The sequence below is a fragment of the Tupaia chinensis genome, unplaced genomic scaffold, assembly GCF_000334495.1.
Source record: "Tupaia chinensis unplaced genomic scaffold, TupChi_1.0 Scaffold000270_2, whole genome shotgun sequence".
Lineage (NCBI taxonomy): Eukaryota > Metazoa > Chordata > Mammalia > Scandentia > Tupaiidae > Tupaia > Tupaia belangeri.
Genome location: NW_006159751.1, coordinates 3,907,755 through 3,924,345, shown reverse-complemented (window position 1 = coordinate 3,924,345; position 16,591 = coordinate 3,907,755). Strand labels below are relative to the sequence as shown.

Below are 16,591 nucleotides of genomic sequence, written 5' to 3'. Positions count from 1 at the left end.
TCGGGATTTTGGGCCCACACACACACACACACACACACACACACACACAGTGTGAGTTTCAAGCCAACAGGTCCAGGACTCAAACTACAGGTTGACTGTGTGGGAGTCTAGCACCATAACCACTACTCCACGTGCCAGTCTCAATAAACTCATACTTTAATTCCGTTTTTCTATGACCTTTTGAAATTATATATACACACACACACACACACACACACAATATATATATATATATATTGTTTTTTCTGTGTATCTCTCAATGGACACTGGGATGCTTTTACCTTCTGGCTATTGGAAATAATGCTTGCTATGAAAATGGGTGTATAAATATCTCCATGTATCCCTGTTTTTAGTTCCTTTGGGTATACCCAGAACTGGAATTACTCAATCTTTTGGTAATTCTACAATGAAGCCATCTGTTCGTGGGCTTTTCTTGCTGGGGAGGTTTTTGATTATTGATTCAATCTCCTTACTAGCTGTTAGTCTATTCAGATTTCCTATTTTTTTCTAAGTCTTTTCATTTTTTTTTTTTTTTGCCATGGGGCATATGTGCTCACCAGAGAGACAGAAATAGAGAAGGAAAGTGAGAAATCACCCCCCAGGGCTGATGACCATGACACAGTCCCTTCTCCTCCAATTGCCTCTGGGAACTTGGGGTTCACGCGCACATGTCCAGCATGCTTTTGAAGCCACTGGATCCAGGTCTCAAACAGCGCAGTTGGCCATATGAGATTCAGTGTCTTAATCACCACATCATCTGCTAGACCCCTAAGTCATATTTGATAGATTGTATGTCTGTAAGAATCTGTCTATTTTATTTAGGTTATCCCAATTTGTTGGCATACAATTATTCATGGTATTTGCTTTTTATTTCTGTAAAACTGGTAGTAATATCTGCAGTTTAAGTCTTCTTTCTCTTTTTTCCTTAATCAGTTCAGCTCAAGGGTTGTTGACTTAATGGATTTTTTTCAGAGAACAAACTTAGTTTTGTTGAGTTTCTCTATTTTTTTTTCCTATTTCTTTTTCATGTATCTCCATTAAAATCTTTTTTCCTTTCTTCTGCTAGCTTCCCCCCCCTCCCAGTTCCTTAAAATGTAAAATTAGGTTATTGATTTGGGAACTTTTCTTTTTCTTATATTTTTATTATTTATTTATTTATTTATTTTGCTAGAGAATGTATGTGCTCACTAGAGAGAGACAGAGAGGGAGGGAAAGTCAGAAAGCACCCCCCCACCCCCCCGTGAAGACCACATCACAGTCTTTTCTCCTCTGTTCTCCTTTGAGGTGTTTGGGCACATGCACACACGAGCCCATCGTATTTTTCAAGCCACGGAGTCTAGGATTTGAACCATATAGTCAGCCATGTAGGATCCAACCTCCTTTACCACCATATAACCAGCTAGCTCTCTTCTTTTTTGAAAAATGTATTTCTTCTATGAACAAGAGAGACAGAGAATCAGGCATAGATGAGAACACTCCAAACAGAATCTTGATTCTACAATCCACCCCAGCTCAGCCAGCCCCCAGATCTTGGGCACATGCATGCCTGATGTGTTCCTGGAAGCCTCTGGACACAAACCTGCAATGTTCTCACATAGGTCAGCTTTGTAGAGTGTCATGTTTTACCACTGTCCAACTGTCCAACTCTGTTTAATGTATACATTCGCAGCTATGAATTTTCAACACTGTTTTCACTGTATCTCATAAATTTTGTTTTGTTGTATTTTTGTTTTCATTTGTCTTAGGTGTTTACTAATTTCCTTTGTGATTTCTTTGGTTGCTTAAGAGTGTATTGTTTATGTGCTGTTTAATTTCCACATATTTGTGAAATTTCAAGTTTTCTTCATGTGACTGATTTCTAGTTCATTCTATTGTGATCAGAAAGGTACTTTGTAGGACTTCAATCTGTGTGTGTGTGTGTGTGTGTGCCCAAGATCTTTTTAAAATGATTAATTTTTTATTTTGGCCTAATATATGGTTTATCTTGGCAAATGGTTCATGTGTACTTGAGAAGACTGCATTCTGCTATTGTTGGGTGGAATGTCTACACATTTATGTGGACTAGTTGGTTTATGTTCTTTTTCAAGTTATTTCCATAGTGATCTTCTGTCTAGGTTTCCTATTCATTTGAAAATGAGGATGGGGCCGACAGGTGGTGTGGTGGTTAAGGCACTGGACTCCCACATGGCTGACAGCGGTTTGAGTCCCAGACCTGGCAGCTTGCTTTACTTTGTCTTTATTTGGTCAAATTTTTAAAAATAAATAAATAAATAATTCTTTAAAAAAAAAAAGAAAGTGTGAGTATGGAAGTCCTTGTATTAGTTTGCTAGGGCTATTGTAATAAGTACTACAAACTGGGGGCATTTAAAACAATAGAAATATATTTGCTCACAGTTCTGGAGGCTGGAAGTCTGAAGTCAAGGTGTCACCAGAGCCATGGCCTCTATAACTCTAGGGAGATAATGTTCCTTGATTGGTCCTTATTTCTATGCCTGTTGACAATCATTCGTTGTTCTGTACTGGCTCTAGATATTGATGTATTATTCCTTCACCATCACATCATTTTCTCTCTGCATGTCTCTGTTGTCTTTATTAATAAGGATTCAAGTTATTGTGTTAGGGTCTACTCTAATCCAGTACAACCTCATATTAACTAATTATATTTGCAAAGACCCTATTTTACAATAAGGTCACAGTTACAGATATCAATACCTCTCTTGGGAAACACAATGAAATCCATGACAGGTGGTATTTTAACACAATACTATTGTAACTTTTTTTCTTTCATTTTAAACATCTCTAAAATCAGGATATATTTTATAATCTATAAACTCTTTTTCCTTTTAAAGAGATGTTTGCCCCATGTGCATGCTGGAGAGAGACAGAGACAGTGAGAAGGAAAGTGAGAGACCACCCCCTCACATTGCAATCCTTTTCCTCTTGAATCTTGGGCATGTATGCACATGTACCTGGCATAATCTTCAAGACACTGGGTCTAGGATTTGAACCACAGTCAGCCATGTGGGAGTCTAGCGACATGACCACTATGCCATCTGCTGGCCCTACAATCTACAAACTCTTAAGATTTCATGAAACACAGCAATAAATTTCTTTTATTTACTTTGTTTAAAGTTTATTTATTTCCTCCCAGAGAGAGAGAGAGATGGGAAGAGAGAAAGAGAAAGAGAATAACCCCAACAAGGTCTTGATACAGTGATCTACTCCCAGCCTCAGCTAGCCCATCTGGCTGATCACAGTAACAAATTTTGTAATGGGATAATTGTTATAAAGAAAAGAAAAACTGGGGCCAGCAAGTGGTGTAGTGGTTACATCGCTGGACTCTCATATGGCCAATCATAGTTCAAGTCCTGGACCTGGTGGCTTGAAAATCATGCTAGGTACGTGTGTGCATACCCAAGATCGCAGGAGGAGAAAAGAGAAGGGATTGCGGCATAGCTATTCCCTCTGGGGGCTGATTTCTCACTTTCCTTCTCAGTCTCTGTCTTTATCTTTCCAGGGAGTACACACGCCCTTTGGCTAAAACTTCTTTAAAACTAAACCAAACCAAACCAAACCAAACCAAACAGAGAGTAGCTGTGCAGATGTGGGAGTGTGATTTTAGGTTGGGCAGTCAAGGAAGATTTCCTTATGCAGATGACATTTAAACAGATTTACTTAGAAGGAGCCAGCTATGCAATTTGGAGCAAGAGTACATCAATCAGAGGAAACAGTAAGTGTAAAAGCTTTGAACTGGAAACTGTTGGCAAGCTAAAAAAAAATGGCAAGAAAACTAGTATACCTGGAATGTAGTGAGAAAGGAAAAGAATAGAAGACGAGCTAGGTATGGGGGTCTAATAAGAATCTACTAGCTTTGAGGGTTGAGATACTGAAGTTTCTGAAAGTAGAGTTCTTGAGACTGAAGTTATCCCCAACAACATTTTAAAACTCCCATATTTGAAAAAATGATGCTAACAGCAAATACTTTCTAGTTTCTATAATACTATTAATCCATTATTTTGATCCTTTTGAGTCCAACAAGTCATTGTCAGGTTCAGTAATTTGGAATTTCAACAAATCTTTCCATGAATGACTTTACATTTTTATGTTTTTTAAAAAATTATGTCTCTGTCTTCTGAATTTTAAAATAACTTATTGCCATTGGCATGTCTCTGTCTTCTGAATTTTAAAATAACTTTTTTCCATTACTTCACTTGAAACCAATCTGACTTATTTCTCTTCAAGAGTCAAGCAACATATTCAACTCCTGAGCAAAATTCCACTCCACATACAGATTTTTATTCTCCTAACTTACCAAAAAGGTGAGTACAATTTTATATAAGTGTCGATTGCTTGTGTCTGGGAGATGAATCTCATGCTTATACTTCATTGTGAGCTAGGAGGAGGCCTCTTTGGGGTACAGTGTCATCATAACTCTTTTTGTTTCAGCACCATAAAAGAAGCAAAGCTGATGAGCCAACAGAGCAAGCAAGTGACAAAGGTGGAAAATACAGAAACTTCTTCCTTTGACTTTAGAACTTCTGAATTAAATGCAAAGGAAGGGTTAGTTTTGTACCCTGCAAGATCAAGCACTTCTTTTGACTTCTTGGAGCTAAATTATGATTGTACCAAAACTGCTGACACAGAGATGAAATGGCAGACAAAGACATTTCCAATAGTTGGGGAACCTCTTCAGAAGCATCAAAGCTTGGACTTGAGCTCCATCTTTGGGAGAGTATGTTCTAATTCTACACCTGTAAATGCAGCAGGAAGATATTTGAATCCAAAGGGGCCAATAACACGGACCAAATCAACTCCCTTTGAATTGATACAGCAGAGAGAGACCAAGGAGTCGGACATTAAGGACAATTTTTCTTATTTGGAATCTCAATCACATGATTCCTGTCTTGTGGAGCTGCAGTCTCAAAAAGCAATGCATGCTTCTTCAGCAGAACTGAATTATTCATTGCCATGTGACCCTAAGCAGCAAATGTGGAAAACCTCTAATGTAAGCCAGCGTGACTCTAATGCTTCTAGTGTTCACTCTTACATGTCTTTGGTTGAAGATCCTTATTTTTCATCACTGCCTTCAAGTAGTGCTGGTTCTCAGATGTCTCTTAACTTACCTGAGAAGCAAGATGGAACTGTTCTTGCTTGCTCTTTGTTGCCAACATCCTCTACGACCCTCTTTTCTTATGACAAATCACATGAATCTTTAGCACTGAATCCTCAGATCAATTTTCCCCCACCACTGAACCAAGAGACAACTGCAGTGGGTAAGTTATTTTTTAGTTTGTATGACATTTTGGATTTCATTTAAAAAAAAAGATTGGCAGAGGGTGCAAGCACTCACCAGAGAAAGAGAAACAGAGAGAAAAAGCTCACCTCTCTGGTCACCATGTAGCAACCTTTCCTTTCATCTCTCTATTCTCTCAGGACACTAGTGTGTATACACACACACACACACACACACTCTGCCCAGAAGGCCCTTCCAGCCACCGGACTAGAACTCAAACTATAGTCAGCCATGTGGGATTCTGCTTCCAGCATACAACATCTAACTACTGCACCTTGGGGCTGGGCCAGATTTCACTCCATTTCTATAGACTATGTGGTTTCTTCTCCCCTACCCCTCCTCTGGCTTTCTTTTTTTATTCCTTTTCCTCCTCAAAACCGTAAATTCTGGGGCCAGCCAGTGGTGTGGATAAGACATTGGATCCCACATGGCTGACGGTGTGGGTTTGCATCCCAGACTGATGGTTTGAAAAATGGGTTTGGGCACATATGTATGTGTGCCCAAAATCCAGAGAAGAGGATGAAGAAGAGGTTGTGGCTTGGCCATCTTCCCAGTGGTTGCTTTCTCATTTTCGCTCTCTGTTTGTGGTAAGTGTACACACACTATAGCAAATTAAAGAAAAAATAATTCCAGGAGAGTTTTAATAGAAGTGACAATAGCAAGGTCAAACATGTAATACTCCATGAAATAGGCAGCAGTGAAGGCAGTCAGATCCGTGCCAGCAGGAGTGCTTGTGTACAGTGGTCCTCATTCCTGAAATGTACATCAAAGGCCCACAATTTACCCTTAACACAGAGAAACAGCTTCCAAAAGAGCAGCAGGAAAAAAATGATTGTACCAGGTGGTCACTCAGAATATCATGTGGCTGCAAGAAGGTGAAGGTATTGCTAAGAACTGAATTGTCTTCCTGTAGAAGCTGGAGGGGAGGACCAAATGTCCTGCCCTTTTGTAGCAATTTATTAGATGAGAATATATTTTGTGGGAAATATGTACCTTATATACACCTTTCCTTTCATACTAATCTCTTTTATAATTCTGGATTGTTGCATATTCCGCATTTTTTAACTGTGTAAGTTAAAAGTAGGAGTATCTTGTTAGAGATTATGTGGAAGAAAGTAAGGGAAAGCTAAGTAGTAAAATTTTGCTCTCTAAACTTATTTATTATATAGTTTTGGGTTTTTTTTGAGAGGATTTTGCTATAGGGTGCATGCGCTTGCCAGAAAGACAAGACAGAGAGAAAGCAAGAAATCATCCCCCAGGGGAGACGGCCACACCGTAATCCCTTCTCTATTCTCCTCTCAGGATCTTGGGCACACAGGGGGGACGGCCATACCGTAATCCCTCTATTCTCCTCTTGGGATTTTGGGCATGCAGACACACACGCTTGGCATGAGTTTAAGCCACCGGGTCCAGGACTTGAACCACAGTCAGTTACATGGGAGTCCAGTGACATAGCCATTATGCCAACTGCTGGTCCCTATATAGCTTCTTACTAAATAGATGACCATTGGTAGCTTTGCTGCAAAAATATTTTGTCTGGATCTAGGAAGTTCCATTTTTGATTATTTTACATACTTGGATCTTATTCTATAATTTACAGGTATTTTCTTTTTCTAAATACTCATAGTACCTTAGACTTTTTGAGCATCAATATCATTAAAAACCAAATCCTTATTTGCAAGGATTATAGCAACATTGACATGTGTGCCATCTGGTGGCAGCTTTCCTATATTACCACTTAAAAAAATTGTTTTTAAAGAACGATTTTATTTAGCTTTATTATATATTATAATATTTCGAGAGAGAGAGAGAGAGAGAAAAGGTGAGAAATCAAGCCTTCAGGAACTCAAACCATGATTGGCCATGTAGGAGTCCAGTGCCCTTAACCACCACACCACCTGCCAGCCCAAGCATTTAAATTTTTCTATACAAATTCTGATTGTTTTCATAGAAATATAAAAACTGTATTATACTATTGTTTTGCAAAAGAGGAAACATCTATATTGCTGGATTCTGTGTAGAAGGAGGGAAAGATACATCTTTTTGTTTTTACCTACTGTGTAATTAATTTTTAGCATGTCAAAGTGCTTTGTAATGCTCTATTATGTAGTCTTGTTTAACAAAAGAAAAGAGTTATGTAGAAAACAATTGAGAGCTTTCTAGATAAGTAGAATGTTTTATATTAGGTTAATTGTTACTCAACTAAAATACTTTTGGACTTTTAAAAGAAAAAAAAATTTGCCAGAGAGCACATGTACTTGCAAGGGGGAGAGAGAGATGCAAAGCAAGAAAGCATCCCATGGGAGATGGTCATGCCTCAATCCTTTCTCCTCCACCTCTCCCTCCTTTTGGTATTTTGGGCATGCATGCACAAGTGCCCAGCTTGTTTTTCAAGCTATTAGGTTTAGGACTTGAACCACAGTCAATTAGATGGGTTCCAGCTTGCCATCACACCATACACTGGCAGAAAAGAATGGATACATTTGGAATAATAAGCAAAAACCAACTTAAGTTTTTACCTTAAGATGAGAGAATTTATTTTGGCTTTTTCTTGAGTGACGAAGTACCAGGTTAATAGTTAAAGATGCTTTAATGGAATTTAAATATAAGTTAAATTTATATTCAATTGAATTAAGCTGAATTAAATTTATATTCAAATTAAAATGTAAGAATTTCCTTTGGATTTTTCTAATGAAAAATTCTAATTATATCTCTGACATTTTGGATAGCAACTTCTCTGAGGATAGATGATGAAATTCCTCCTCCACTTCCTGAACGGACACCTGAATCTTTTATTGTGGTGGAGGAAGCTGGTGAGTACAGTGCAGTAAGTATAAAGTGTGGATTAACTAGATTACTTCTCAGGTCCTTTCAACATTTTGTGTGCTATTGCTGAGCAACATTTGATTTCTGAAAGAATAATACCACTCCCTCCTAAGAACTGGATCACATTCACTTTCTTCCAGGAGAATTCCCAGCAAGTGTCCCCAAATCCTCATCTTCAGCAGTAAAAGTGAAAATCGGAACATCATTGGAATGGAGTGGAACATCTGAATCAAAGAAATTTGATGACTCTGTGAGACTTAGACCAAGTAAGGTCAGTAACTTTTTTCTGACTCAACTCATGTGAATTCACAGATTCCTCCTTGCATTTTTAAAACCCATCATTCAATAAATAAATATAAAGCAGATACTAAATATAAAACAATGTGTTAGAAAATGTGGGGAGATTAAAAAGATATATAAGATACAACTGTTGTCCTTAAGAAATTTACAGTATAGTAAGAAAAGACCTAGGATGTGTTTACGTCTTTATTTTTGTCTGTATTTATAATAACAAGGCAAGTATGATCAATGGTTTATGAAAGATAGGTTTAAAAGTGTGGTTGGAAGTGGTCAAGGTTGACTTGGTGAAAGAAGAAATGTTTGGGTTAATTCTTGAAGTATACTTAGGCAAAAATAAATGTTTCTTAAGTAGGTAGGTCGCTTGTTTACTATAGTCATGTAGTAAGTTGTACCATGTTAGCAGTGATAACATGGTATTGAAAGTAATTTTTTGAATGACATGTACATATTATTTAAGATAAAACTTTTGGAATAATGTTTCTTGCATCTGGAAGAGAAATATCTACCCTTCTAACAATCTGCTATGCATCTTTATATATATCCTGCAAACCAACTATCTCACCAATTCAGAGGTCAGAAAAGTAATTGAAGTAACTGAAGAAACATTTAAAATGAAGTAACACACATGTGCTCTGTGTGTTTCAAGACTGTGTCCAGGACTTGAACTGCGGCTATGTGAGAGTCCAGCTATGCAACCACTACACCCTCTGCTGGCCCTGGAAAATGTTCTAATAGGAAATAAATAATCAGGAAAAGATCAATTTTGGACCAATTACCATCATTAATAATCACTGTAAGAGTTAAGGATTCTTTTTGTAATTCAGCATACTTAGAAAAATTGGAAAAATTAGAAAAATTGGGTCTACATTTCATAACTATCTCTCTCAGTACATGAGGTGTCACTTCAAAAAATGCCATTTATTATTTTGAATTTATATAATGTTTATACATATTATTTCACTTTGCTTTCTTTCTTTCTTTCTTTTTTTTAAGAGTGTAAAACTTCGAAGACCTAAATCAGGTAAAAATTTCTCTTGGCTTTAGATGAATGTAGCCCTAAGGATTTGTAGTGTAACACTGGCTCATTAACTTTAGAGTAATTCGCCTCAGGAGGCTATGGGGTTCCCATAATAGCTTCTGCTATTTATCAGTTTATTGGGTTACTGGGAAAGTCATGATGTATTTTTTGCTAGAAAAGTACATCATGACTTTCCTGACAAACTAATATTTGTGGGTTTTTCAAAACAGGAATTTTCTTTGGTCAAGGGCATGGTAGGCAGGATTTTAGAATTCTGCTTCTTAATATATAACCCTTTAAGGAATTATTTCAGATAGACTCTCTTAAGATTTTGCAGCCTTTTCATTATATAGGTTTTATTATTGTTAACAGTGTGAGTCTAAAAAATCATTTCTGGCTACTTAATTTTTTTAATTTGTCACTGTTTCTCCAGTATTTTCCAGAGTTTTTCTTGTTTTATGCATAACAGCTAACCATCACTGGGCACTTAGACTTTGCATATATTATCACAGGTGGCAGCTGTCCTTAACATATTTTGTATTTATTGATATTAACATATTATTAAAACATACAAATAGGTACTAGCATGGAGGTTAAAGAGCATGGGCTTTGGAGTCAGATAATTCAAATTCCTTGTCTACCAAGAATTATCAAAATGCATGTCCTTGGTCAAATTAAATTCTTTCTGGAATTCTTATGATTTACAAAATGAGAATAGAATCCATTATAGGATTTTCATGAGAATTAAGTGAGATTATGCATATAAAGCTTTTAGCACAGTGCTTTGTCAAAAAGTTAACTCTCATTAAATGCTATCTATTATCATTTTTATTAGCGAATAATTACATGACCACTTACTATGCAAGTTCTGTGTACTTTACAAAGTGTTAGAATAGGCAGAATATATAAAACTACTTAATACTTATATGTAAACAGATAAAATTAATACATACATAGAACCATTAAATGATAATCTATGTGATGCTGACTATAATCACCAGGAGACTTGAAAAACAGGATGATATTACTGGAGTGGTCAGGGAAGGACTCACTGAGAAAGAACTCTTAAGTAATTTGGATAGACAGAGAGGAAAAAAAAGAGAACTCCAAGTCAGCTAATGATGACTTAAAGGTAAAAATGAGCATGATGTATACAGAGAGATGATGACTATTTTTTATCGCAATAGAGGTTTTAGTTTGTGAAATACAGAAAATATATTTGGGTTGGTAAGATGTAGCAAGACTCTGAAGGACTTAAAACCTCGTCAGGTGAAACATCTATAATAGGCAGCTCCACCAAAACAGAAAGCGGATTAGTGGTTACCAGGGGCTGGGGGACGTGGGAAAAGCCTTACTGAGTGCAGAGTTTCCTTTCGGAGTGATGAAAAATGTTCTGCAACTGTGAATGTACTAAATGTCCCTAATGGCAAATTGCTTGTGTATTTTAGTACACACACAAAGCTAGGCGGAGGGACTTAGATTCAGTGCATTAATAGGCACTGTGAGTCCTTCATCAAGGGCGTACTAAGATGAAATGATACTTTAGGAAGATACCTGCTAGGATATTCACTGACAGCTTAGTTCTCAGAATACTTCCTAACAGCCAATTGAAAATGATAAACTACTTCCAAGTAGTTATCAGATATTTATTAAGTGCCTATCTATTATGTGCCAGTTATTGTATTAGGTCCTGGACTTTCATACACTGTCCAACACATAAGAAATAAACAAAAAACTTTCTTTATAGATAAATTATAAGTCCTAAAAAACCCAATGACCAATGACAAGTAAAAAGCCTAGTACTTAACTGAATTTTCATTTTCAAAATGCATTAAGATAGTATATAATAATGCTTGGCTCTATATAATTAATGAGAAGCTTATGTCAATAGAACGCGATCTATACCTTTAGTTTATATTACAGGAAGTTAGCTACATTAAATTATAGAAAACTTCAAACACACATTTTAAGATTACTATAATAGCATTATGAAACCAGCAAAATTAATAATTCCTTAATATCAGGAACTTCAAAATGTTCATGGAAAATGGAATTAAAATAGGAGTGTAAGGACCAGCAGATAGTTGAATGATTACATTGCTGGACACTCACATGGCTGACCACGGTTTGAGTCCCGGATCCAGAAGCCTAAAACTTATGCTGGGTGCATGTGTATACGTGCCCAAAATCCCAAAAGAAGAATGGAGGAGAAGGGACTGCGGCATGGTATTCCCCCAGGGGAGTGATTCCTTGCTTTCACTCTTTCTGTTCTCCAGTGAGTGCACATGCCCTATAGCAAAAGTATCTCTCTAAAAAAAAACATAGGTTATACAGCCACAAAAAAATTGAAATCCATAGTTTCATAATGTGTACTTTCCATGAACTTTTTGAAGTGTCTGCTTTTATCTAATATCTAGACCATGTTCTAATTTCTTCAGTTGTCTAAAAAATGTCTATTTACAGTTAGATCATTTGAATTTAGATTCAAACAAAGTCTACACATTGTATTTGGTTCATATGTTTCTTAAGTCTTTTAATCTGTAACAATTTTTTCTTTTCAAAACTTTTTCATACCATTTATTTATTGAGGAGACTGGGTCATTTGTCTTAAAGACTTCTTAACATCCTGGCTTTAGTTAATTATATACATATGGTTTTATTTTATATGATTCTATCCCCAGGATTTTGTAAATGATAATTAGACTCAGAAGCTTGATTCAATTTAGTTTCAATTTCTTTGTAAGAACTCTACTATGAGTGAGCTACAAGTTTCAATGAATCAATCTCATCTGCTAAAGAAGTGGAAAAGCAACCTTCTTGAAGCCATGGTCACTGTTCAGATAATTTTTTACTTAGTGGTCATAGGCTAAGATTGATTAATTGGAAGAAGCATACAAAGCTGAAAAGGGTCTTGACTTGTGACTTTTAAGTGAAGGATTTCTTCGCTTTGTTGTATATTCTTACCACAGATTTACATCAAGATCATTATCAAGATCGTTCTTCTTCCCCACCACCGCCACTCCCAGAAAGAACACTAGCGTCTTTCATCATTGCTGATGAAGATTGTAAGTGGCAGTATTTTCTCTCCAAAAGGTTATAAAATGAGAATATTAAAAAGTTAACAATAAAGGAGAATCTAAGTGGAAAAGGTAAAAATAATACAATGAAATAAGAATACTTTTTTTTTTGGACAGAGGGTACATGCACTCACCAGACAGAGAGAGAGGGAGAGGGAGAGAGAGAGAGAGAGGTCCTCCATGGGGCACGGTCACGCCAGTCCTTTTTCCTCCATTTCATCAGGGTTTGGGGTATCATACACTCCTGCCTAGGGTGATTTTCAAGCTGCTGAGGCTGGGTTTGAACCACAGTTGGCCATGTGCGATCCAGGTACTGATGCACAGCACTTAACCACTGTACTATGGGGCTGGCCTGTAAAAAAAAAGAATATATTGAAAAAACCTATAATGTATAGAATAATGCCTAAAAAAGCCAATCTAGGGATTGCTGAGTATGGGCTGGCCGGGTGGCTAATGCACTGCTCAGGTGATGGCAGATTCATACGGTAGATTGCGGGCTCCATCCCTGGTTGACCTGTACACGCAGTGATCCTTGCTGGCTGGGAAGGCTGGAGGAGTGGATCATGGCATGAGACTCTGAAGGGTATTTGTCTTGTTTCTCATGAAAGAAATAAATAAACTGGGGGGAGTAAAGAATACATACCTATATACTGGGGGGCCAGCAGAGTGTGGTAGGTGAGGTGCTTGACACTTCCATGTGGCAGACCATGGTTTGAGTCCTGGACCTGGTGGCTTGCTTTCTCACTTCCTCTCTCTCTCTCTGTATGTGTCTCTCTCTGGTCAAATAAAAAATAAATGAATGAATAAATAAAATAAAATAAATAATTCTTTTTTAAAAAAGGAATACATACCTATATAGTAATATAGCCTGAAAGCTTAGGAAGCTATACAACAAAACATTGTTTTTCTCATGTATTTTTTTAAGGTATACAGGCCCAATCTATAAAAGCTTATTCTACTAGCTGTCCTGACACCATGGAAAATTCAACATCTTCAAAACAGATACTGAAAAGTCCTGGTAGAAGCTTCACAAGAAGTAAGGTAAAGAAGGTGGGATTTTAGGAAACATGCCAGAAGTTTTCCATTAGTGAAGGAAGATACAAATTAAAACTGCTGATCTTATAAAAATCAAGACTAATAAAAGGAAATAAAAAGAAGCAAAAATAGCACTTAGTTAAGAATTTATTTCTCTCCTTATGTTGACTTATACATTTAAGATGCCCAATAAAAAGTACTAACTATAGTTTATTCCTAAAACTAGACAAACTAATTCTAAAGTTCATATGGGGGAAAAAGAGTAAGAATAGCCAGAAAATTGTTAAATAAATAAATAAAAGCAATGAAAGACAGCTTTATCAGTTATTAAGACATTATAAATCCTCATAATCAAAATGGTATCACATTTTAATGTACATGAAACAAATACATACCAACAGAATATAATACAAAGTCCACAAACAGATTCAAATATATGTAGGAATTTAGCATATTGTGAAAGTGGTATCTCAAATCAGGGATAGAGATGGCTGTCTTAATAATTGTTGCTGAATTGTGCCAGCAATGGGTGTGGTGGTTAAGGCTCTGCACTCCAACATGACCAACTGCAGTTTGAGTCCCAGACCAGGTGACTTGCTTTCTCATTTTATCTCTCTCTCTGGTTAGCACACTGGTCCTATAGCATATTAAAGAAAATAATAATAGGGACCAGGAGATGGCATGATGGTTACATTGCTGGACTCTGACATGGCTGACTGTGGTTCAAGTTCCAGACCTGGCGGCTTAAAACTCATGCTGTGTGCATGTGTGTGCATGCTCAAAATCCCTAGGAGAGAACAGGGGAGAAGAGATTGCAGTAACAGTATCAAAATTATGGATACACATATCCTGTGACCCAACAATTTAAGTTCTAGGAATTTATCTTACAAATGTTTGCACCCACTATATATCACGTATTCACTGTAGCATTATTTATAAGAGTAGATAGCACAAATGTTAATTAGGGGACCTGCTTAAGTAACTCATAAATCACGGTATGTCTAATACAACAGAATACTGTATGATTAAAAAAAAGATGATGGGGGCCAATAGGTGATGTGGAAGTTAAGATGCTGGACTCCCACACGGCTGACCATGGTTCAAGTCCTGGACCAGGCAGCTAGAATATCACACTGGGCATGTGGGTGTGCCTAAAATCTTAGGAGGAAACAGAAGAAGAGATTGTGGCATGGCCATTCCCCCTATGGGGTGATTTCTCACTTTCCTTCTCTGTCTCTGTGGTTCTCTGACAAAAACCTAAAAAAAAATACCCCTAACCCCCCCCCAAAAGACTCTCTCAATATATTCATATATAATTTATTAAATTTTGCTTAAAGTGAGAAAAAAATCTACAGTGTATGTATATTTATTTATATGAGTATATTCCTAAGTAACTCTGCAATGATACATAAGAAACTAATGGTTATGTACCAGAGGAGAATTAGAAACTGAGTAGCTGGAGGACAAGGGTGGGATCATTTTTACTAGAATTTTATAATTGTACATAAAAATTTTTTGAGAGGTTTTTTGCTATATGGCGCGTGCACTCAACAGAAAGGCAGAAAGGGACAGAGAGACAGAAAGTGAGAAATCATCCCCCAGGGGAATGGCCATGCCACAACCCCTTTTCCTCCATTCTCCTCTCGAGATCTTGGGCACGCACACACATGCACCCGGCGTGAATTTAAGCCACCAGGTCCGGGACTCAAACCGCAGTCAACTACTTGGGAGTCCAGTGACATAGCCATTACGACAACTGCTGGTCCCCATAAATTATTTTTTAATCAAAACTTTGGTAAAAAGAAATTAGTTATCTATTATACAAAAGAGTACACTTCTGTTAGGTGTTAGGAAAAATAGAAATGTGATAAATGATATCTAGCTGCCCTTGAAAAGGAGTATAGTTAATTTTCTAGAACAGAACACCTAAATGAGATAACATGAATATTATCAAGAAGAATAAAATACCATGGAGCAGATATACATGCTAAGGATATGTGGAGTAAAGAAAAAAATCTGGGTTGGTTTCTGGAAGAGATAAATTAGAGACTCCACCACAAAGGAGGTAGAGAATGTGGTTTTGCTGAAAAGTGTGAGAAGGAAACAGCAAGGCTAACAGTATGGAAGTGGGCCTTAGTAAATTGCGGACAGCCAGAATTCTTCACTGAAATAGGCATGGCAGTGTATCATTGCAGTATTTAAATGCCATTGTGAGTTCTGGTATGATCCTCATAAAGGAGACAAGGAGGAACTTCATTTTCCCCTGCTATTCTATTAACGTCATTTCTAAATATGTAGTGTGGTATTTATTTGGGTGAGAAAAATAGCATGATAAAATTAAGTGGAGATTTTGCACTGGATTAAAAATGGCAAAATGGAAAAATAACTGCACATTTTTATGGCTATTCTTAAGGAGATTAATCCTTTTGACTTAAGTCTGTATTTCTACTTGATTAAAGTATTTTGGATTTCACAGGAAAAAACTAATAATTTCTTTTTCTTCCATTTTGTAGAGTTTGAAAATTTTGCGAAACATGAAAAAGGGTGAGTTTCTTTGTACTTATTTTTAAGAGTATACATCACTTTCACTATTAAGAAAGTTTTCTTTCTATAACCACCCTGTGAAAAGATGTACAATATTATTCCCAAATAGAGCCTCCCTATGGATCAGAACACTCATCCCAAGGCCAAGTACCTTGCTGAGCTCCAGGATGCTAATATTGTCCAGAGTAAAGGGATGGCAAGATTTCTGTTTAATAGACAGGAATAATAATTAATATAACATCTGGCACTTTCTACCCGTCCTAAGATGCTGTGATACAATTGTGTTAGTTTCAATTCTCTGCAATCTGGGGCCAGCAGGAGGCATGGTGGTTAAGGCGCTGGATTCTTGTATGGCCAACTATGGTTCAAGTACCAGACCTGGCTGCTTGACAATCATGCTGGGTGCATGTGCATGCATGGCCCAAATCCTGGAAGACTAGAGGAGAAGAGATTGTGGTATGGCATGCCCCTGTGGGTAAAGTTCTCACTTTTTCTGTC

At 37.0% G+C, this 16,591-nt stretch overlaps 1 protein-coding gene across 5 annotated transcripts in view; it reads left to right on the top strand.

Annotated features, from left to right (window-relative positions):
• Positions 1–16,591, top strand: part of PTPN22 (protein tyrosine phosphatase non-receptor type 22) — a 61,188-nt gene that overhangs the window by 36,522 nt on the left and 8,075 nt on the right. For 3 of the 5 annotated variants that reach the window (XR_003549552.1, XM_006149622.3, XM_027772316.1), the window contains 8 exons: positions 4,243–4,319; positions 4,447–5,273; positions 8,023–8,106; positions 8,260–8,390; positions 9,413–9,440; positions 12,407–12,502; positions 13,440–13,555; positions 16,063–16,093. Coding sequence is in view for 4 of the 5 variants with exons in the window: in XM_006149622.3 (XP_006149684.1) it covers positions 4,243–4,319; positions 4,447–5,273; positions 8,023–8,106; positions 8,260–8,390; positions 9,413–9,440; positions 12,407–12,502; positions 13,440–13,555; positions 16,063–16,093 (1,390 nt within the window). In the remaining variant the exon portion in view is untranslated. The remainder of the gene's footprint in view (positions 1–4,242; positions 4,320–4,446; positions 5,274–8,022; positions 8,107–8,259; positions 8,391–9,412; positions 9,441–12,406; positions 12,503–13,439; positions 13,556–16,062; positions 16,094–16,591) is intronic. The other 2 variants (XM_027772315.1, XM_027772314.1) reach the window with 1 other exon arrangement.